This window comes from Mirounga angustirostris, unplaced genomic scaffold (genome assembly GCF_029215605.1).
Source record: "Mirounga angustirostris isolate CCGP_5_RB_7025 unplaced genomic scaffold, mMirAng1.0.hap1 SCAF_4, whole genome shotgun sequence".
NCBI lineage: Eukaryota > Metazoa > Chordata > Mammalia > Carnivora > Phocidae > Mirounga > Mirounga angustirostris.
The window spans coordinates 186,242,104-186,264,255 of NW_026991712.1; the positions used below are offsets into that span (position 1 = coordinate 186,242,104).

The window sequence follows — 22,152 nt, forward strand, 5'->3', positions numbered from 1 at the left end:
TCAAATATGAAGGGAGAGAGAAGCCTGTGATGGACCCGGCGGGGTGCCCGGCCCCGCCCCTCTCAGCCCACGTCGCTGCCTCTGCGAATGGTCCGTACGCGTCTCCGAGTGAGGGGACTGCTGCAGTACCATCATCACACCCGAAACACCGCGTCACTCAATGTCCAGTCTGCCTGCGCGCATGTTTCTCAAGTACTTTACAGAATCAGAAGAGCCAAAAACATAAACGAACTTCTCTTTGGAAAATGGTTTCTTTTTTTTTAATTTTTTTTTAAAGATTTTATTTATTTATTTGACAGAGAGAGACACAGCGAGAGAGGGAACACAAGCAGGGGGAGGGGGAGAGGGAGAAGCAGGCTTCCCGCGGAGCAGGGAGCCCGACGCGGGGCTCGATCCCAGGACCCTGTGATCATGACCTGAGCCGAAGGCAGACGCTTAACGACTGAGCCACCCAGGCGCCCCTGGAAAATGGTTTCTGAACCAAGTCTTCCACACAAGGGGGGCAGCCGTGGTGCCGAGACCTGTTCTCAAGATGTGTTCCTTATGTCTTGTGTTCTTTTATTCCTAACACTTGAAGAAACAGAGCGGGCCCATGTCGCCCACGCTTTGGACCGGGAGCCAGAAGCCTCAGACTCCTGAGGCCCTTTGTGAGGCCGGCCCCCTTTAAGCGGTAGATGGGGAGAAGCCATCCGGCTGCTGCGAGTGTATCCAGTTTACACCCGGTCACCTGAGTCTGAGAGAAGGTTTTTGGCCCCGAGTATTTTGGTAGTCATTAACAACAAACTAGAAAGACTGTTTTGAGAAGACACGCTCTTTGTTGGTAATCTGTTGGGAAGTTTTTGCATCTTTTAGTAAGCCAGGGCTTTAGTAAAGCCCTTTGTAATTCATCTTCGGGTTAGCTGTGAAGAGCCAACGGAAGCACGGAAGCACTTCTTCCCCTCTGGGAATTAGAGTACATGGGGACAGTGCGCCCACCTTAGGCGGCCCGTGTAGAAATACTAGGAGCGGCAGAGGTGCGGGCTCCATCGGTGTTTGCTGATGGTTAGCGTTGATGAAGCGGACTCCCTAGATCGTAAGAGAGTGACACAGAGTGAAGGCAGCTGTAAAAAACCAGACCCAGAGTCTTCTGCATTTTTATGTGAGAATAAGTGCACATCCCCAGGGGGCTGCCAGGGGTCAAAACAGTCCTTTTTGTGGAGTCACATAGCAAAATCCAAATCTCTAGAAGGTTAACATTAGCTAATTTATTATTTAGGTATTTTCTAGTGTTCTTTGGACAAAACAAGTCCATATAACAAAGATTGGAGTGCTTGCCAGGTGCCTGGGACTCCTCCTCAGAGCTGAATATTTTGATGTTCTGTATTTGGCACATGAGTATCATGCCTTGATTTATTCTGAAAATGATGTACATTTAAATGTTTACAACTTGGAAATATAGATGTCTTGAGGGTTTTGTGGAAGTCTTTCAGGATAGCCTGGCTTGTCCCCTGGAGCATGCTGCCCTCCACACGCCACCTTTCCACCCGCTGAGCCCGGGCTCTGCCCTCAGTTTCCCGAGAGCAGGCAGGGCTGAGTGCCCGATGTGTGCCGGTGGTTGCTGACGGAGAGGGTCTGCTGCCGAGTCTTCCATTTTGTCCTGAATGTTGGGCTCCCCTTACGCCTTTAGGTAAGATACCAACCCACTTTCTGAAAGTTGTTTTTTTGGTTTGTCTTTTTCAAAAATGTTTTATTTTACTAAGAAATTCACAAGGCCTGAAACAGTTTTAAAGTGTATAGATCAGTGACATTCTGACTTACTTTTTTTTTTAATGTCTTTTTTTCTCCTGGTAACAATACACGTAACACAAACTTTCCCATCTTAACTGTTTTTAAGCGTGCAGTTCGGTGACATTGAGCACATTCATGTTTGCTGTGCGGCTCTCACCTCTGTCTGTCCCCAGAATTCAAGTCTTGGTTTTTTTTTTTTTTTAAAGATTTTATTTATTTATTCATGAGAGACAGAGAGAGAGAGACAGAGGCAGAGGGAGAAGCAGACTCCTCGTGGAGCAGGGAGCCCGATGCGGGACTCGGTCCCGGGACTCGAGGATCATGACCTGAGCCGAAGGCAGTCGCTTAACCAACTGAGCCACCCAGGTGTCCCGAATTCAAGTCTTGTAAAATCATAGAGTATTTGTCCTTTCCTGGCCGGTTTCTCTCACTCGGAATTATGTCTTCATGGCCCATCCATGCTGTGGCGTACTGGAGAATTTCCTTCCTTCTCACGGCTGAAGAATGGATATCCCGCGTATCCCGCGTTTTGCGTGTCCAGCCAGCGGTTGATGGGCTTCGGTGGCTTCCACATTCCAGATGTGGTGAATAATGCTAACATGGACACGTGTATACACATATCTCTTCAAGACCCTCCACTCGGTTCTCCTGGGCATACAGCAGAAGCAGAATTACTGGATTATGTGGGAATTCTCTTTGTAGTTTTTGAGGAACCCCACACTGTTTTCCACAGTGGCTGCACCATTTTACTTTCCCACCAACAGTGCGCGAGCGTTCTGGTTCCGCCGCGTCCTCACCAGCATCACTGGTTGGTTTTTTGGTAACAGTCGTGTGAATGGGTGTGAGGTGGTGTCTCACTGTGGTTTTGATTTGCGTTTCCCTGATGGTGGTGACGCTGAGCATCTTTTTCCGTGCTTATTGTCCTGTATCTTCATTGGGGAGGTGTCTGTTCGGGTTCTTTGCCTGTTTTTGAGTCGGGTGGTTTGTTGTTTTGTTGCAGGGTTCAGGAGTTCTCTCCGTGTTCTGGATGTTAATCTTTTATCAGATAATGTGGTTTGCAAATCTGTTTTCATCTTACTGTTGGTGGGCTTTTCCAGCTAATAAATCAAGCTGCTCTAAGCATTCTTGGGCAGGTCTTTGTGGACACACGTTTTCATTTCTTGTTGCCGAGTGCCGTGGGACCGAGTTCTGGGTCCGAGGTAGATACACGTTACCTTTCCAAGCAGTGCCTGTTTCTCCAAAGTGTTTACACCAGCACTGTTTGAGAACAGCTGCTCCGCATCCTCACCAGCTTCTGGTTTCATCTGTCTTTAACGTCAGCCTTTCTTGTGGGCATGAATGTGGTTTTAATTTGCCTTTCCGTGATGACCAGGGGTGAGTACGTGTTCTGTGTTTGTTGGCCATCCCTACTCTTCCTTCATGAAGCAGCCAGGCCATTGTTTTGGATTGTGAGTAGATGGGAGTTTCTTTTATATATTTTTGCTATGAATTTTGCATCAGATACATAGATTATGAATATTCTTCTGTAGTCTGTCACTTGCCTTTTCATATTCTTAACATTGTTCTTGAAAAGACAAAAGGCATAGTAGGACTTTATATAATTTCCTTAAAAACTTTTTATTTGGACCTGATTTTAAACTTACAAATTACAAAAATACTAGGAATACTGGTCTACTTCTACCCAGATTCTCCTGTTCACATCGGCCGCACTTGCTTTATCTCTGCTTGCTTGCCCCTGTTTCCTCCTCCCTCCTGTCCTGTGTGTGTGTGTGTGTGTACGCGCGTATGAACTCTCTGGGAATGATTGCAGGCATCACGGCCCCTGACCCCAAATGCTTCAGTGTGCATTTCTGAAGGTGGGGTGCCCTTCTGTGGGCACAGACAGCAGCCTGCCTGGCTCAGCACCGAGTCGGGCCATAATCTCCGCTGTAGTCCAGGCCTGCTGGTGACCTGGCATGTCCTTGGTGGCATCTCTCTCTGGTGCAGGGTGCGTGGTGGTAGGGTTCCTGCTTCCAGGGTCTCCTCTGATCTGGAGCAGCTCCGCAGCCTTTCTTTGGCTTTCCTGATTTTATTTTTATAGGACACTTTCCCTCCTTTTAGAGACTTTTATTTCTAATTTTTTAGAGGTAGAGGTCAGTGATTCATCAGTCTTATATAATACCTAGTGCTAATTACATCACGTGCCCTCCTTCATGCCCATCACCCAGTTACCCCATCCACCCACCCACCTCCCCTCCAGCCACCCTGTTTGTTTCCTGAGATTAAGAGTCTCTTAGGGTTTGTCTCCCTCTCTGATTTCGTCTTGTTTTTTTCTCTCCCTTCCCCTATGATCCTCTGTTTTGTTTCTTAAATTCCACATGAGTGAGATCATATGGTAATTGTCTTTCTCTGATTGACTTATTTCGCTTAGCATAATACCCTTTATTTAGTTCCATCCATGTTGATGCAAATGGTAGTCATTCATCCTTTTTGATGGCTGCATAATATTCCATCGTATTATATACCACATCTTCTTTATCCGTTCATCTGTCGATGGACATCTTGGCTCTTTCCACAGTTTGGCTATTGTGGACATTGCTGCTATAAACATTGGGGTGCATGTACCCCTTCGGATCCCTACGTTTGTATCTTTGGGGTAAATACCCAGTAGTGTAATTGCTGGGTTGTATGGTAGCTCTATTTCCATCTTCTTTTTTTTTTTTTTTAAAGATTTTATTTATTTATTTGAGAGAGAGAATGAGATAGAGAGAGCATGAGAGGGGGAAGGGTCAGAGGGAGAAGCAAGACTCCCTGCCGAGCAGGGAGCCCGATGCGGGACTCGATTCCGGGACTCCAGGATCATGACCTGAGCCGAAGGCAGTCGCTTAACCAACTGAGCCACCCAGGCGCCCCTCTATTTCCATCTTCTTGAGGAGCCTCCATACTGTTTTCCAGAGTGGCTACACCAGCTTGCATTCCCAGCAGCAGTGTAAGAGGGTCCCTCTTTCTTCGCCTCCCGGCCAACATCGTTTCCTGTCTTGTTAATTTTCGCCATTCTGACTGGTGTGAGGTGTATCTCATTGTGGTTTTGATTTGGATTTCCCTGATGCCAAGTGATGTTGAGCATTTTTTCATGTGTCTGTTGGCCATTTGGATGTCTTTGCAGAAATGTCTGTTCATGTCTTCTGCCCATTTCTTGACTGGATTATTTGTTTTTTGGGTTTTTTGATAAGTTCTTTATAGATTTTGGTAGAAATGCTTTAAAGTGCGTGTTCCTCATGTTGGATTTGGTGATGTACCCTCCTGATGGAGTCAGTGTGTGCATCCCGGCTGGACACTGCAGTGGGGCGGGTGTGTCCCTCAGGGACCCACGTCAGAGGTGCGTGCTGTCCCTCTGGCCTCGTTGGCCTGCTTAGTTTTGATCACTGGTCAGGTGTTGTGTGATGTCCCCACTGGACAGTTACTGGTTTTATCGTAGCTAACAGTCTTTGGGGAGACCCTTTAAGCCCCTCATCTAATTGTCCCCTGGAGTTGGCATCTGTTGCTGCCTCTCTCAGAACGAGGATTTCCAGCTCCACATTGGGATGGACTCAAGGACACCTTTAAAAAAACCAAAAAAACCCCCCTACCATCCCTGGTTATTTTAGTGCTTGGATTATCCCAGAGTCGTCCACAGTCCCTTCAGGCTGTGTCCTTGTGACATCCTCTGTCGTGTTCTGTTTTCTGAGCAATTTCTTACATTCTGGCAGAACAAGAAGCCCCAGGCTCATCTCACATCTTCCCCGTTCCAGCCCCGAAATCAGCCATTTCTGTGAGGAGCTGTGGTTTCCCACCTCTGCCTTTTTCTCAGTAAACTTTTTCTTTTAGAAAAGTTTTAGATTTACAGAAAAACTGTGTGGATAATACGGAGATCCCACACACACTTCCCCAGTTCTGCTATTATTAGCCTCGTTACTGTGGTACATTTATCACAACCAGTATTAATATATTATTACCAACCTAAGTCCATGCTTTATTTGAATTTCCTTTCCTGTTCCAGGACCCCACCTGGGATGCCACACGTCATATAGTCATCATGTCTTCTTACACACCTTTGGACTGTGACACTTTCTCAGACTTCCCTTGTTTTTGATGAGCCCTGGTTCTTTTTATTTATTTATTTTTATTTTTTAATTTTTAAAAAATATTTATTTATTTGAGAGAGAGAGGTGGGAGGAGGGGCAGAAGGAGAGACTCTCCAGCAGGTTTCCCGCTGAGCACGGAGCCCGATGTGGGCCAGATCCTGGGACCCCCCCAGATCATGACCCGAGCTAAAATCAAGAGTTGGTCGCTCAACCACCTGAGTCACCCAGGTGCCCCAGCCCTGGTTCTTTTTAAAGGGGATGTGTCTGCGTCTGGATCTGGGCGTTTCCCAGCTCTGATTTCAGTGGCCAGAGCTGGGAAACTCACCACGGAAACACACATGCACACATACGCGCACACACACATACACACGCGTGTGCACAGACTCGGCTCAGGACTGGAGTTCTTGCCGGCCCCAGGCCATCTGGCAGGGTGCTCTGAGCCTCCTTCCCCGTGGGGCCCTGCCTCCTTCCTCAGGGAGAAGCCGCCGCACCATCGGCCCCTGCGCAGGGTTGCTCCCCCCACAGCCATCGGCCCCTGCGCAGGGTTGCTCCCCCCACAGCCATCGGCCCCTGCGCAGGGTTGCTCCCCCCCCAGTGCTGCCGCGAGAGGCGGCCTACCAGCTGGAGTGTAGCCGCTTGGCCTTGCCCCGCCGGGTGGCCATGCTGCCCACTGGAGCCACAGCGGGCCCTCCTGTTTCTGTCTGCCTTCAGTTTTGTAGGTATTTCCCTTCCCATCCTTAGTGATTTAGTTTTATTTTTTCAATGTGTAGGACACTAATATGCTTTTTGTTTTGTTTTGTTTTGTTTTTAAGATTTTATTTATTTATTTGACAGAGAGAGAGAGACAGCGAGAGCAGGAACACAAGTAGGGGGAGTGGGAGAGGGAGAAGCAGGCTTCCCGCTGAGCAGGGAGCCCGATGCGGGGCTCGATCCCAGGACTCTGGGATCATGACCTGAGCTGAAGGCAGACGCTTAACGACTGAGCCACCCAGGCGCCCCCTAATATGCTTTTAAAAGTAAAAATTCTACCAACAAGTGGTTTCAGAAGAGCATCGCTCCCTCTGTGTCCCTTCCGCTGTCCTGACCCCGGGCGGGAACCGGCGCCGTGGCTCCCGGGCTGCTGCGTGTGTGTGCAAGTGCACACGTGTGTGTGTTCTTGTCTCCCGTTCAGCGCGCGGGGGGCTGACTCCGCGTGTGTCCCTGCTGTCACGCCAGGCCGGCCACAGAGCGCTTCCCCCTCCTTTGCCAACCGCATGCGCTCCATCGCGCCCCACAGCTGTTCACGGATTTCCCGCGTTTGGATAGCTCGGCAGTTTGCGGGGCCTTGCCCCCCTTGTGGGGGCGCCGTCCGAGCGCTTGCTCGCTTCGCACTGTGGGGCTTGTCCTCAAGGTGCGCCCAGAAGGGCTTGCTGGATCGAGGGCTGGGACGGTGACCCTTGCCGGGAGTGGTGTTGTCAGGCTCTGGGGTCTGCTGCTCGGAGGGGCGAAGTGGCATCATGGTGAGTGACCATGAGTGAAGTCAAACGGGTGGTTGTGTTTGTGGGTCGCCTGTTCACTGCTTCTGCCCGCTTTTCTGTAGTGTTCTTGCAGTTCTTCTTTACATGTTTTGCTCTTTGTGAGTGAGGGCATCTGCTCTCTCAGGTGAATTTGCAGATGCCTTCTCCCACTTTGCCATCCGCCTTTTCACCACATCCCCGTTTCTTTCCACGTCTTCGTCTGCTCTGGAGGCCCTAACAAAATGCCGTGTGAACCTCAGACACGTATCCCTGCAGTGCTGGAGCCCAAGTCCAGGGTCAAGGTTTGGTTCTGGTGAAGCCTGACCCTGCAGCCGCTGCCCCTCCCACTGTGATGCCTCCAGAGCTGGGGTGGGGAGGTGGTGGGGGGCGGGGGGGGCGTGGCTGCAGACAACCTTTCCCGGAGTGCTGATTCCTAAAGAGAGCTGCCTTCTCCCAGGGCCCCTGGGGACCCCCTCACGGAAGGACCAGCCCTGGCCCCCGTACAGCCCTTCTCTGGAAAGTCAGCTGCTCTAAAGCATGCAGTCCCCTGTTGACCTGTGGGGGGGCCCCCGGCCCCGAGGAGTGGAGGGGCCGTGTCCACAGGAAGGGATGCCAGGCCGCCAAGTCTGAGCCCTGCCATCAAGGAGAAGGTGGAGGGAAGCAGAACAAGGCAAGGGGCAGGTTCTCCCGAGGAAGGCCGTGCACGTACCAGGGCCACTGGGCCGCAGACTCCGTCTCCAGAGGCCCGGAGGCCGCACGCCTGTCCCCCTCACCAGGCACAGCTCCAAGCTCAGGACCATTTTGCCTTTGCTTCTTTAATTCATTGTCAAGTGACCACCTTTTTTGCAAAGAGGACCGAAGCATTATGACCCCTTTAGCCAGGGTGAAGAATTGTTCCAGGTTATGGAACTCTCTTAAAACCACAGCCCTGCTTGTCACTGCTCATGTGTATGTTTACAAATACTGTCCTTGGCGGAATGAAACGACTGTTTCATTCAGCTGCCGAGTTCACTGTCCGTCTGATTTACAAGAGGCTTTGGCATCTAATTGACCGGTGTCTGGAAGGACGACTTCGGGCTGATGACACCTCTCCTGTGAGCCTTTGCTTTGTCCGGTGGCATCACCCAGGCCCTGGGTACCTGTCTCTCTCCTGACCCTTCACTTTGTAGGCTCTCAGGCCTTGTGCAGTGCACCGCAGTGTCCAAGGACTCGGTGTCCTTTATGGAGAATGCTGAGAAATGGGTAGCCTGGAGGCGGCCTTGCTCCTTGCTGGTTATCCAGCTCTCGCTGCTCTTGCGTGCCCGCCTGTCATGCGGGTGGATACCTGCCCCTCTGGAGGACGGTCCTTGGTCCCTGCCGCCTGCCGTGGTGGTGGGCGTTCTTGGGGCCGGGGTGCAGGTCACACAACAGACGCGCCTGCACCCAGCCCGGGGCTGGGTTCCCTCCGGAGGCTCCAGGGGAGAATCTCTGCTGCTTCTTGCAGGTTTTGGCAGCTGCTCTGCCCCCTTGGCTCACGGCCGTGTTGCTGCAGTTTCTGCCTGCACGTGGCCTCCCCTCTGTCTCTCGGTCTCAAATCTCTTTCTGTCCTGCTTGTAAGGACACTTGTCATTGGATTTGGGGCCCACGTGGATCATCTAGATCTCCTAATCTCATAATACCTACTTACAACTGCATGGACCCTTTCTCCAAATCAGGTCACAATCGCAGCATCCAGGGCTGAGGCTGTGGACCTGCCTTTTTGAAGCTGCTGTGGAGGCCCCCACAGGGAGCCAGGCTGTAGCATTCCCGGGGGTCAGGGTTGTTGTCTGTCTGGGTTCTGCCTGGTGGATGTTGGTGGCCCTTCTGTTCCACGGCAAACCCGGCTTAGAATCCAAGTATACTCCTTTGGCCTCTTACATATTGTTTGCTGTTATGATTAAAAGTCTAAGTGGGGAACAATTCAATGGTTTTCTTCTCTTTTTTTTTTTTCTTTTCATGAAGCCAAACTCAGTTGGGCAGGATAAGATGTTATGAAGTAACTGACTTTATCTCAACCACCAGAATTCACCGACAGGAGGAGCCTTGTCATGTTGACCAGTTAAATAGTTGCTCTCGCTCTGCCCACCTGCTTGGTTGTGCCTGACCTCCTCAGAGCCAGGGACCGGGCTGGGGGGATCCGAGGGGCGTGGGGTTGGGGAGCTTCTCGCCTGTAGGTGTCACCCGGGCCTGGTGGAAGAGAGCGCGGGCTAATACGTGGCAACCGAATTGCCACTGAACCCTAATTGTTGCAGAAATCTTTGTAAAGGAGTGATCAGTGACTCGCTGTCTCTTCTTGTTGGAGCTGTTAGAGACAAAAGCGAGGGGAAGTGGATATGTGTATAACTGTCAGGTACTCCGCACAGGGGAGAGCTATTATTGATCAAGAACTAGGAAACCAAAGGAACTGTGAAATTGGAAGACTGCGTATCAGAATCACCTAATTTGAAAGATTAAACCAGAAGGACCTGCACAAATAGCATGACAACTTGGATACATATTTTATTTTTGATTCTGTAATGAACTGGATTTTTTAAGGAGATGGCTGTTTACAAAAGTAGTCTAGAAATGATTGAATCTGCATAGTTTTTTTTTTTTTTAAAGATTTTATTTATTTGACAGAGAGAGACACAGTGAAAGAGGGAACACAAGCAGGGGGAGTGGGAGAGGGAGAAGCAGGCTTTCCGCTGAGCAGAGAGCCTAATGCAGGGCTCAATCCCAGGACCCTGGGATCATGACCTGAGCCAAAGGCAGATGCTTAACAACTGAGCCACCCAGGCACCCCGCATAGTTTTTTTTTAGTGGCCAATTTTGCTAATACATTTATAGTAACTTTTTTTTTTTATTCTTATGTTAATCCCCCATACATTACATCATTAGTTTTAGATGTAGTGTTCCATGATTCATTGTTTGTGCATAACACCCAGTGCTCCATGCAGAATGTGCCCTCCTCAATACCCACCACCAGGCTAACCCATCCTCCCACCCCCCTTCCCTCTAGAACCCTCAGTTTGTTTTTCAGAGTCCATCGTCTCATGGTTCGTCTACCCCTCCAATTTCCCCCCCTTCATTCTTCCCCTCCTGTTACTTTCTTCTTCTTCTTCTTTTTTTTTTTTCTTTACATATATTGCATTATTTGTTTCAGAGGATTTATAGTAACTTTTTGAAAAAGATTTTATTTATTGGGGTGCCTGGGTGGCTCAGATGGTTAAGCATCTGCCTTCAGCTCAGGTCACAATTCCAGGGTCCTGGGATCAAGTCCCACATCGGGCTCCTGGCTCGTTGGGGAGCCTGCTTCTCCCTTTCCCTCTGCCTCTCCCCCTGCTCATGCTCTCTCTCTCTCTCTGTGTCTCAAATGAATAAATAAAATCTAAAAAAAAAAAAAAAAAAGATTTTATTTATTTATTTGAGAGAGAGACAGCACGAGAGCCGAAGGCAGATGCTTAACCGACTGAGCCACCCAAGTGCCATCAGTAATTTGGTTTTTATTTATTTATTTATTTTTATTTTTAAAAATTTTTTTAAAGATTTTATTTATTTATTTGAAGAGAGAGACTGAAAGAGCACATGAGAGGGGGGAGGGTCGGGAGGGTCAGAGGGAGAAGCAGACTCCCCGCCGAGCAGGGAGCCCAATGCGGGACTTGATCCAGGGACTCCAGGATCATGACCTGAGCCGAAGGCAGCGCTTAACCAACTGAGCCACCCAGGCGCCCAGTAATTTGGTTTTTAAAGAGCAGTGGATTTAGAGTCAACTTGCAGTCAGTACAGTTTGATGTCACCGTCATCAGCTAACGGGATGGGGAGCAGCAGGTATCTGGCATGTGTTGAAAGTGTTGAGCAGAGTCACATGTGTAGGCTTCTTACTTTGCTGGTTCTTTGTACTTCCAGGATGTGGTGGTGATCTCATTGAACTGGCAGGGACCCAAGTCCCCGCTCACCCCTGTGACCGGGGCAGATGGGGTGGTAGCCTAGCCCATGAGCTGAAGTTTGGCTCAGAATAGGCCCCACTGAAGTGAGGTTGGTCCACTTATGATGGGGCCTCAGGAAGAGGAATTAATTCAAGACCAGATGCTAACTCTGGACATTTCTCCCCCTGTGACTGAGGATCTAGCAGGACGGACGGGAGACCGTCGGGCAGAGGAACAGGACCGCCTGACTGGGGTGAGACGAACATCCTTCCTCTTCCATGTTGGGCACTGCCCGCACATTCCCTCGGCTGCGCCGCGGCCTAGCTGACCATCGAGCCCTCTATGCTGGGCTCCAGCCAGAGTCCTTTGGTGTGCGTGTGTGACAGTCTGCCTCGGGCAGATCCTGGCCGTGACAAGGGCATGGCAGCTTACCCCCGTCCCCCAAGTAAGCGGGGTCCCTTGGGAGCCCCAGCTGCTCTGCTGCAGACTGGCCTTCTTCTGTGGCTTCGACACGGCCCGTGTCCGCGGCCCCCCCTCGGCTTCTCTCTCCTTGGGGACGATGTCTTTTACCGTCCCTGATGGGGCATGGGCTTCCTTTCCTTCCAGGAGTGTGAATCCCCCCCCAGGCTGCCCACCCTCTCCGTGCCCGGGGCCCGGATGGGGAGGGCTGCCTGGCTTAGCGGATGTGGCTGGTGGTCTAGGGACCAGACGGGGTCACCCCGTTCCTCTTCTGTCCTCACCGCAGAGGGGAGCGGACAGCCCTCTGCTGCCCGTGAGGAGGGCCTTAGGAGGCGGAAGGCTGTGCTCACGCTCCGGTTACTGCCTATACCTTCCGGTTTTTCTCCTCCCGCATCACCAGTGTCACCGCCAGTGCCAGGTGGCGGGCAGAGGCGGGGTGGCTCCTGACCCCGGGGCTGGACTGTTTCAGTGTGACTCTGGTCAGGACGGCTGTGCGCCGGGGCTGGAAAGCGCCTTGCTGGGCTTCCAGTCCGACCGGCTTGCCGAGGGCCCTGTGGCCTCCGGCCGAGAGCCGGCCTTCCTGGAGTCCTGATATGCTGCCTCCCGGGGAGCCTGTGGCCTCTGCCAGTCGGGGGCTCGGCGGAGCCGGGGTATCTGACGGTGCCTCTCGCACGGCGGCCATCGCAAGTCTCAACTGCCCAGCTGAGCAGGGGTTCCAGGCCTGGAGTGTGGCTTTATTTGTAATTCTGAGTGAACCGATGAAGCTTAATGGTACCATTAAAACATGCTGAGTCAAGCCTGAAACCGTATTTGAGAAAATGACTTTTCCCTAATCCCAGGTTTTCCTTAGTGTCTTCATTGCTTTCACTTGGCCAGTGATAGAGAAGGCGGAAGAAGGAACGGCACAGAAAATTGGGCCTGGCCGGTTTCCCAGGTACACAGAGTCACATATGTGAAATGTACCGTTTGTTATGAGCGGAAATGTAGCTGGAGAAAATGTGTGTGAATAATACCAAATTGAATTCCACGTGCATCCTTCATTATCACTAACACCAAGCGTCATTCCTAGTGTTTTCCTAATGGATGTGGGTAGATGTGGGCAAGAGACAGCGTGCTTACAGATCTGCACAAAGAGCCTCGGGGAATCGGTGGTCGGAAGGATGGTGTCGGTCTTTAAAAGAAAAGCCGCTGCTGCCTTGAGCCAGAAGGGAGATCCATAGAGGAGAGGGTGCTGGTTAGGTTGGCAGGGTGGTCTCAAGGTGGGCGGCTACTTCCCTGCCCTCCGAACTTCTGTGTCGTGCCCTCCTGCTCTGGTTCCTTCTGCGTGACCCTGCCTGGCCGAACTGCTCCCTCGTGACATCTGCAAGGTGGGTCTCGTGTAAGTCATGCACCGACGCGCGTCGTTTCCCTTCTAGGCAGCCTCGGTCACCTCTCTATCCAGCGTGGCGTGTATGCACATGGTTCGCTGGGCTGTCTGGAACCCCTTGCTGGAAACCGGCTCCGGGAAGGTGATCTTACCTCTGCAGGGTGGGATCCGGCCCAACCCCTCGCGCTGTCTGGTCTATAAAGTACCCCTGGCCAGCATGAGCTCCGAAGAGGTAAGTTGTTCAGATACTTCGTGAGTATGATTCTTTGCCCGTGAGCTTCTAGCAAGTTCATACATTTTCAAAACCAGAAGTTGACAGGTTTGTGGATGTGTCATGAGCAGAATTTTTTCATCTCATGGATGTGCCCTTAAAGGATGAGCATGATTGCTGACTCACGTCAGCTGTGAACTGAGGTGAGTTTTTATCTTGGGGCTTAGGACATCCCCATTCACACATCAGTCTCGCAAGATGGCCAGAGGGCCTGTGGCTTTTATTTGTACACGCTGTGCAAACAGGGTCCACTTCTGTGCTGTGCGTGTCCATGTGGAGGATGGGCCTTGTGCGGTGCCAGGGCCGTGGTCAGCGCCGGGCAGTGGGAGTCAAGCCTGGCTCATCTCTGTGACTAGTTTCTCGTGCCTGCTGGCCCTTGGCTCCTTCCAGCTTTGCATGGAGGGCAGGCCACAGCAGGAATTTAAAAATCCATGTTTGGAATGAAACTTTCTCTGAACCCTGGTAGAGAAGACAGGTACAGGGGGGTGGGGACGGTTGAAGGGTGTGCGAGGGGTCTGCTCTGCCAGCCACTGCCAGCCTCGCCCGATGGGTGGCAGGGACCCAGGGAGCCACAGGTACCGCGGGAAAGTGCTGCTGGCGACGGAAGCCCATCCCGATGCCAGCGTCACCCAGTGTCGCATGCAGGGTGCTTGGATCTGCCCGCGCTCCTGAACCGCGCTCCGTCTGTCTCACGGTGTGGCGAGGAGCCTTTTACTGCTCACCCGTCTCATTTTTCTTAGGTGAAGGGACCGTCCCTGGCCCTTCAGAGAGTCGTCTGTGTGCTGACCTAGCAACAATGTTATTTTCAGTATTGTTATTTATCATGTGGGTAATGCTTTGCAGACCTGGATAAGGGAACAGCTGATTGTGCAGCTTTTCTTATTACGGGACTGTCTCATTATGGGACCGCATTTTGCTGCATTCCCTCACAGACTAGTCTGAGCCCTTATTGTAAAACTGCCATTAGAGATCCTGAAGCCGTTGCCTCTCTCTCTCCCTCTTGGTATGTATATATGTATGTATTTAAATATTTATTCTTTTTAATTTTAGCCTTGTCATGCCATGACATTCCCTTCACTTTCTAAGTGTGTAAACTGTATTGGGGGTAAGTGTTTGGAAGACTTGACTATCTTGAGGACACAAATATATCAAATACTGCCATTTTTCACAAGGAATGTCACTTCTAATTGGGGTTTCTCAACCTCAGTGCTGCTGACATTTTGGGCCAGATAATTCTTTGCTGTGGGGATTGTCCTGTGCTTCAGAGGATGTTTATACCCAGCCCTGGCCTCTACCCGCTAGATGCCCATAGCGTGCCCCCACCTGCGACACACTGAGTTGTCTGTGGACATTGCCAAATGTCTCCCGAGGGCAGAATTGCCCCTGGTTGAGACCACTATTCTAAGCATCTATAACTAACCTAAAATAATGAACCAAACTGGTCAGAAACTTAATTCTGCTTCCTCCTCTGCTTCTTCCTGCATTTGTCTTCTCCAGCACCGTCAGCCTCTGTCCAGGCAGACGGTGTGGAGGCCCATGTGTGCCTCGTCTCTGCCCCCACCCGGGCCATTCTGTGTCTTACTCGTCCATTCAGTGAACTTCTACTGAGCACCTATATGTACCCTTGGAAAAACATCCCCGATCCCATGAACTTACCCTTAAGGGGAAGTGGCAGATATTAATCAGAGGAAAATATAAATATTAGAAACATCCCATAATTTTTGGCTAAGTAAATTTGGGGGTTTGTGTTATGATTATTTCAATGTTATTTCCTGTATAAGTAAGTAGTGTATTATGATTGTTTTCTTTCTTAAACAATGCCTGTATTTTTCCAAGTAATTGTCTTTTAAAAAAATTTTATATCTCCAGAGGCAGCCACTTTCAACCCTTAGCTGTGACTTATGGTGTTTACTTTGTTTCCAAATATTATGCTTCTATTGCTATTTCTTAGTTTATCAATTTTAGATATTATGTATTGACTTCCAATAATGATAGATGAGAACTTTAGCTTTTAGATACACTCCTATGCTCTTTAAAGAAACCACTCTGTCCTCCTACTGTGTGGCCTTGGATTCAGGGACTGTTTGTTGCCAGAAGCGTGCAGCACAATGGGGTCTGGCTCGAGGGTTGTGAAGCCCCAGGGAACTGGACCAGTCTGGGAGAGGGAGGGGCTTGGGAAACAACCCCATAACATTGTTTAAGAAATGCTGGGTTAACCCTCAGGCTGCACATGCCTGAGTCTGACCCTGAACTGCTGTACCAAAGACCCAGAGAACTGACTGGATACACCAACCCCATCCCAGTGTTGCCCTGGGTGGATCACATGCAGGAGGGATCCGAATAGTTCTGCACGGGTTTGACAACCCATAGAAGGCTGGTTGGAAAATGCGGCCTGAACCTATTGTGCTGGTTTCTGACGAAACAGAAATATCAACATACTCCACAGGATTTAAGTGAGACTCAGAATCTCCTAACATAATATTCAAAATGTCTGTGATATAATCTAAACTTAATTGACATGCAAAGAACCAGGAAAATCTCAACTTTTAGAGGAAAGACACTCAACAGACACCAAAACATTCCATGCAAACACTAATCAAAAGAAAACAGGAGTGTCTGTATCAACACCAGATAGAGTGGACTTTGGAGCAAAGGAAATTTCCGGGAATTAAGAAAGATATTACCCATGATAAAAGAGTCAATTCACCAAGGAGACATAGCAGTCCTAAAAGTGTGTGCATCTAACACAGAGCTTCAAAATACATAAAGCAGAAACTAATTAGTAGAAGTGAAAGGGCAAACAGACAAATTTATGGTTATAGTTGGAGACTTTAACACCCCTCTAAGTAAACCAGGGAACACATGGAAAATCACTGAGGACACGGAAGAACTGAATGACATCATGAACCGTCGGGATCGACATGACTTCTATAGAACCCTGCACCCAACAGCAGCAGAACGCACATTCTTTTCCAGTGCACAGGGAACATGCAGACAGACCGCATCCTGGGCCATAAAACAAACCTTCACAATTTCTAAAGAATTGGAATTATACAGGGTATGTTCCGTGATCATAATAGGATTAAACCAGAAGGCAATAACAAAGATAGGGGTAAAAAGTATGGGCACTTGGGAAGTAGACAATACATTTCTAAATAATTCATAACTCAAAGAGGAAGCCTCAGGAAGAAATAGAGGATGTTTTGGACTAAACAAAAATGAAAATACATCAGAAGGTGGAGGGTGCAGCTGATGAGTGCTTCCAGGGAAATTGATAGCATCAGGTGCTTGTATTAGTACAGAAGAATGGTCTCCATTCAGTAATCTTATCTTCCACATGTAGGAGCAAGAGAAAGAAGAACAAACTAACCCTAAAACCAGCAGAAGAAAGTGGTAATAAAGATAAAGAGCAGAAACCAATGACATTGAAAACAGAACAGTACAGAGACAATAGAGAACAAAAATAGAGAAAATCAATGAAACCAAAAGTGGATTCTTTGAAAAGATCAATAAAATTGATAAACGTCCAGAAAGAGCTACAACAAGAGAGGACTCAAATTGCTGATGTTAGGAGTGGAAGAAGGACCATCACTGCTGGCCCCACAGGCATCAAAAGGACAGTAAAGGAACACTGTGAGCAACTCTGTGCCTATAAATTTGGCAATTTAGATGAAACGGATCAATTTATCTTAAACCAGAGATTATCAAAACTCACCCAGGATGAAGTAGACAAACTGAGTAGTCCTATGACTATTACAGAAGCTGAATTTGTGGTTAAAACACTTTTGAGAAAGCAATATCCAGGCCTATTCACTCTGAATTCTACCAAACGACTTAAAGAAGAAAGAAGAGCAGTTTTATTCAATCTCTCCCAGGAAATAGAAGGATGGGAACAATTCCTAATTCACATAATGGGGCCTGTACTATCCTGATAACAAAATTAGAGAGAGACAGCATAAGAAGACCATGGACACATGTCCCTCATGGACACGGCTGCAGAATCATCAACAGAACACTCATAAATTGAATCCAACAATATGGAAAGAAGACAACACCATGACCAAGTGGGGGTTTGTCCGAGAAATGCAAGGCTGTTTTTGTTTTAAAAATTAATAAATATAGGGGCGCCTGGGTGGCTCAGTCGTTAAGCGTCTGCCTTCCGCTCAGGTCATGATCACAAGGTCCTGGGATCAAGCCCCGCATCGGGCTCCCTGCTCGGCAGGAAGCCTGCTTCTCCCTCTCCCACTACCCCTGCTTGTGTTCCCTCTCTAGCTGTCTCTCTCTCTGTCAAATAAATAAATAAAATCTTTAAAAAAAAATTAATAAGTATAATTCACCATAGTAGAGCCTGAAGAAGGTAAACTGTATAATCATAGCAATTGACACACACAAGGCATTTGACAAAATTCAACATTGATTTATGATAAAAAAACTGTGAGCAAACTAGGAGAAGAGAAGCCCCTCCTTCTGCTTGGGGGCATCCACACAAACCCGTCAGTGAGCATCCTACTGAGTGGTGAGAGGTGGGGTGCCGTCCCCCTAAGATCAGGGTCAAGTGAGGGATGTCCACTCAGCATCCAGAATCTTGTTCAGCATTGTACCCGAAGTCCTAGCCAGGGCATGAAGGCAAGAAGACAAAAGACACAGATTGGAAAGGGAGAAACAGAACTGTACTTGTTTGCAGATACCATTGTTGTTTGTGTGGAAAATCCCCAGGGATCTACAAAAAAACCCTGCTAGAATAAATTAGTGACTTTATTGAGGTTGTGGGAGACAACAGGAGATCAAGATAGAAAAATCATTCATTTCTGTATGTTAGCAATGAAAAGTTGACAAGCAAAATAAAAAAAAAAAGCAATATTACTTACAAAGCCCTTTCCCTCAACGAGATAAATCTAATAACAGGGTGTTTACGGGATCTGTCTGCTGCGAACTGTAGCACGTTCCTTTTGCTGCATGTCACTATTCTTGTCGTGGTTACTCTTGGTCTTGGGTGAGATCACAGAGGACCTATGTAACTGGCGAGACACGACATCTTTATGGATGGGAAGATCCAATATGATAAAGATATAAATTCGCCCCTAATTCATCTATAGATAATGTAATTTTAATCAAAATCCCAGCAGGGTTTTTTTTTTTTTGTCTACATATAGAAAAACTGATCCTAAAATTTATACAGAAAGGCACAGGAATTAGAAGAGTCCAAAGAATTTTGACCAGAGCAGTGAAGTTGGAGGAATCACACCTGTTTGACATTTAGAGTAAAGCTTCTGCAGCCCCTGTAAAGGGCTGTGTGAGGGATTGGCACGTAAGTCAGGGGAACAGAACAGAGAGTCTAGAAGTAAACCACAGTGTCCTATAGAATGAACTCCACACACACCACATGACCCAGCAGTCCTGGTCCCGGAGACATGAAGACTTAGGTTCACACAGAAACATGTGCCCCAGGGTTTGTAACCACCCGCACTGAAAAGAGCCCAAAAGTTGCTTAAACGTGTGAATGCATGAATAAACCGTGCACGTCGTACCATAGAATGCCGCTCAGCAGGAAAAGGAACCGACGACGGATATGTCCTACTGCTTGGATGAGTCTCATCAGCATTGTGTGGAGTGCAGGAAGCCAGGCTCAAAAATGATCTGTCATATGGTTCCATGTATATGACATCCTGGAAAGACCAGGCTGCCGTGATGGAGGGCAGCTCAGTGACGGTGGGGCCAGGCGGGGGCAGCACGAGGGAGTATTTGGGTGATGCACCACTCTGCGCCCCGATTGTGGTTGTGGTTACATGTGTTAAACAGAACGATACACCCACATTTAAAAGGTCAGTTTTACATAGGGTTGTTTAAAAACACAGGCAGACCTGGAGAAATGGGATTTCTGCTTGTGTAAGAGTCTTCCCTGCTAATGTGGTCTTCTGGGATGTTAATGCCACGGCTGACTGTTTCTGCTCAAGAAGTGACTTGATTATAATCTAAACACACGAGGCTTCAGCCGTCCCTGGGTTGACGTCGACTTTGGGCTGGGGGAGCCATTTCTGGCTGTAACACAGGGGCACTGGTGAAGGGAGGTGGCTGCCATTGTTCTCACTGTGTCAACCGTAGGTGAAGCAGGTGGAGTCGGGGACCATCCAGTTCCAGTACTCGCTGAGCCCCGAGGGACACCTGGACACAGCCACGGGGCTCGTCCACAGCCCTGAGGCAGAGCGGCAGCCTTCCAGGAGGCCACCCACATCCCCTGCAAGTAAGTGTTTGCAGAGAACTGACTTTTCGAGCGCATGGCATGACTTTATCTGTTCCCGAGGAAAAATACTTAGTCCAGTACAATAACATTTATTCGGTAATTGCCACAGATGGCTTTAATTTGGGTCCGTTGGCTGAGCTTTTGCTTAATATGGAGGTAGAGAGTTGGACGGTGCCAGAGTGTGGCCCAGCACCTTGTCACCTGTTTCTCACAGCCCTCTGACCTAAGGCCTGTGGAAGGCTCTGCCGGTGACACTCAATGGGGCAGGTAGCATGGGGCCCTGCAGACGCGGGCTCGAGAGTTAGAGCGTGGCCAAGAGCCACGGGCTGCCGTCTCTGGGGCTGTTAATGTGCCGGCCATTTGTTGTTCTGGAAAGTTGCTTTCTACTCCCTGGAAGCGCTATCCGGGAGTGGGGTGTCTGATCTCAGCTTGTGGCTTTGAGAAAGGGAGCGAGGGATACCAGGAGAGTGACGTCCTTCCTGGGGGCAGTGACGTGTCCGTGTGGGTGCGGGTAGCGAAGGAGCGATGGCTGCTGGGCTTGTGTCTGGCTGGCTCAGCGCCGCTTGGCCTCCGCCCAAGGACCCCTGAGCCAGCGTCTGACTGAGAAGCCCACCTGTCAGGCCCCCGCAGGGGTTTCGTCAGAGGGGTGTTGAAGAAGTTCACTCTGCAGGGCACTGAGCCCTGGCCCGAGGCTTCTAGAGATCGCTCCAGCTGAAAGAATGTTCTAGATCATAGGAGGTTCATCTCTTAGAAAGTTAGGAAGGTAGGGAATGAACAAATGTGTAAGCCTGCAGAGGGGAGCTCAGTCCTGGTCTGTCTTCCCGATGGACGCTGCTCGTCTCCAGGGAGGACCTGCCGGTGTCTTGGCTGCAGGCGCTGGAGCAGAGGCACTGGTGGGTCTGGGACTCGTTTGGGGCTGATTTTTTATGAGTTGAGATTCTAGTTTATGGAAACTGGTCTTGTTGAATTTAATTTGACAGTTGGGGGAAGCAGCCCACTTATTTCTTTGGCCTAGACCTTGACACAGTGGCCACTGTCTTCATGGTCTTCCAGGGTTTTCTGAGATACCTGAATGTATTCAGGTACCAGACAAATAGTCCGTTGCTTTGGGACAAACCACATCATTAAGCATTTTCCTACTTCTCAAAAAGGCAGTGCATTTGATGGTTTTAGTTGTTCTTTCAATTTTTGAATATCATGCTCACCAGCTTGTTCCCAGGATTTCTGTTTACCACCAGAGTGTCTATTGATAACCAGTCTTTAACGTCCGCAGCCCCACTGGCCGTGGGGCTGTTGCCAGAATATCTGCTGGAGTCCCTGCAGTGGTGGGTGGAAGGCATGTATTTTCTGTCAGGGTCCATGTAGAGCGTTTCCAGTTTTTCTTGATAAAGTTGAACGCCTTGAAGGCATGGAATATATCGTTTAAAAATACTAAACAAAGGGTGCAATTTATTTCCCATCCATTCTGTAAATCTAGCATCTTCCCTTCCTTGACGTATATTCGTAGTTACATTTTATTTTTTAATTTTTTTAAAAGATTTTATTTATTTATTTGACAGAGAGGGAGAGACAGTGAGAGAGGGAACACAAGCAGGGGGAGTGGGAGAGGGAGAAGCAGGCTCCCCGCCGAGCAGGGAGCCCGATGCGGGGCTCGATCCCAGGACCCTGGGATCATGACCTGAGCCAAAGGCAGACGCTTAACTGACTGAGCCACCCAGGCGCCCATAGTTACATTTTAAAAATAAAACAAATACCAACCTCTGAGAAAGGTAAATATGAAAGATAATGTCTCAGATTATAAAAACAGGTAAACATTGTGATTAAATATTTTTGATGAAGTTACTCAAAAAAGGACTGTAATGAAAGGCAGTAGGCGTAGTTCCTCTCCGTCTGCGGAAAAGCCTGGATGGATGGAGTCCTTGGAGGACACGCCTGCACAGCTAGCTTTGTGGGGAAGATGGAGTGACTTTTCCCAGAAAGGAGTTTTCAGGGGTTTAGTTTACGGTGCCTTCATGGTGCTGGAAACAAGCAGCTGGTTTCTTTGAAGACTTTCTGATCAAATTAATTCTAAGCAATGATGGGATTGCCTGGTCACTTGGCTGCCTCGGGCACGCACCAGGGGTATGGGCCGTGGGCTTGGGCTCACCTTCTCAGTTGCCTTGACTTGTCGTGTGCGGATCTGGGATTTAAACCTGGTCTGCCACTCCCTCTGCTTCCTAGAATTATCTGTTAATTGATTTTTTTATTTTTAAAAAAGATTTTATTTATTTGAGAGAGAAAGCGTGCATGCACGCAACAAAGGGGGGCGCGGGGGCAGAGGGAGGAGCAGGCTCCCCGCAGAGAAGGAAGCCCGACGCGGGGCTCGATCCCAGGACCCGGAGATCATGACCTGAGCTGAAGTCAGACGCTTAACGACTGAGCCACCCAGGCGCCCCCATTAATTGACTTTTTGCTTGGGATTCACGGAGATTCTTGGATCTCTGGGTTTATAGTTTTCATCACATTTGGAAAAATTTTTCATCCCAT

The 22,152-nt window shown here is 49.1% G+C and overlaps 1 protein-coding gene across 12 annotated transcripts in view; it reads left to right on the forward strand.

The window, feature by feature from the left end:
- Positions 1-22,152, forward strand: part of NPHP4 (nephrocystin 4) — a 115,632-nt gene that overhangs the window by 39,660 nt on the left and 53,820 nt on the right. For 9 of the 12 annotated variants that reach the window (XM_064590044.1, XM_064590043.1, XM_064590047.1 and 6 more), the window contains 3 exons: positions 11,486-11,542; positions 13,164-13,346; positions 19,488-19,626. In XM_064590044.1, coding sequence (XP_064446114.1) covers positions 11,486-11,542; positions 13,164-13,346; positions 19,488-19,626 — 379 coding nt within the window. The remainder of the gene's footprint in view (positions 1-11,485; positions 11,543-13,163; positions 13,347-19,487; positions 19,627-22,152) is intronic. The other 3 variants (XM_064590048.1, XM_064590052.1, XM_045898843.3) reach the window with 1 other exon arrangement.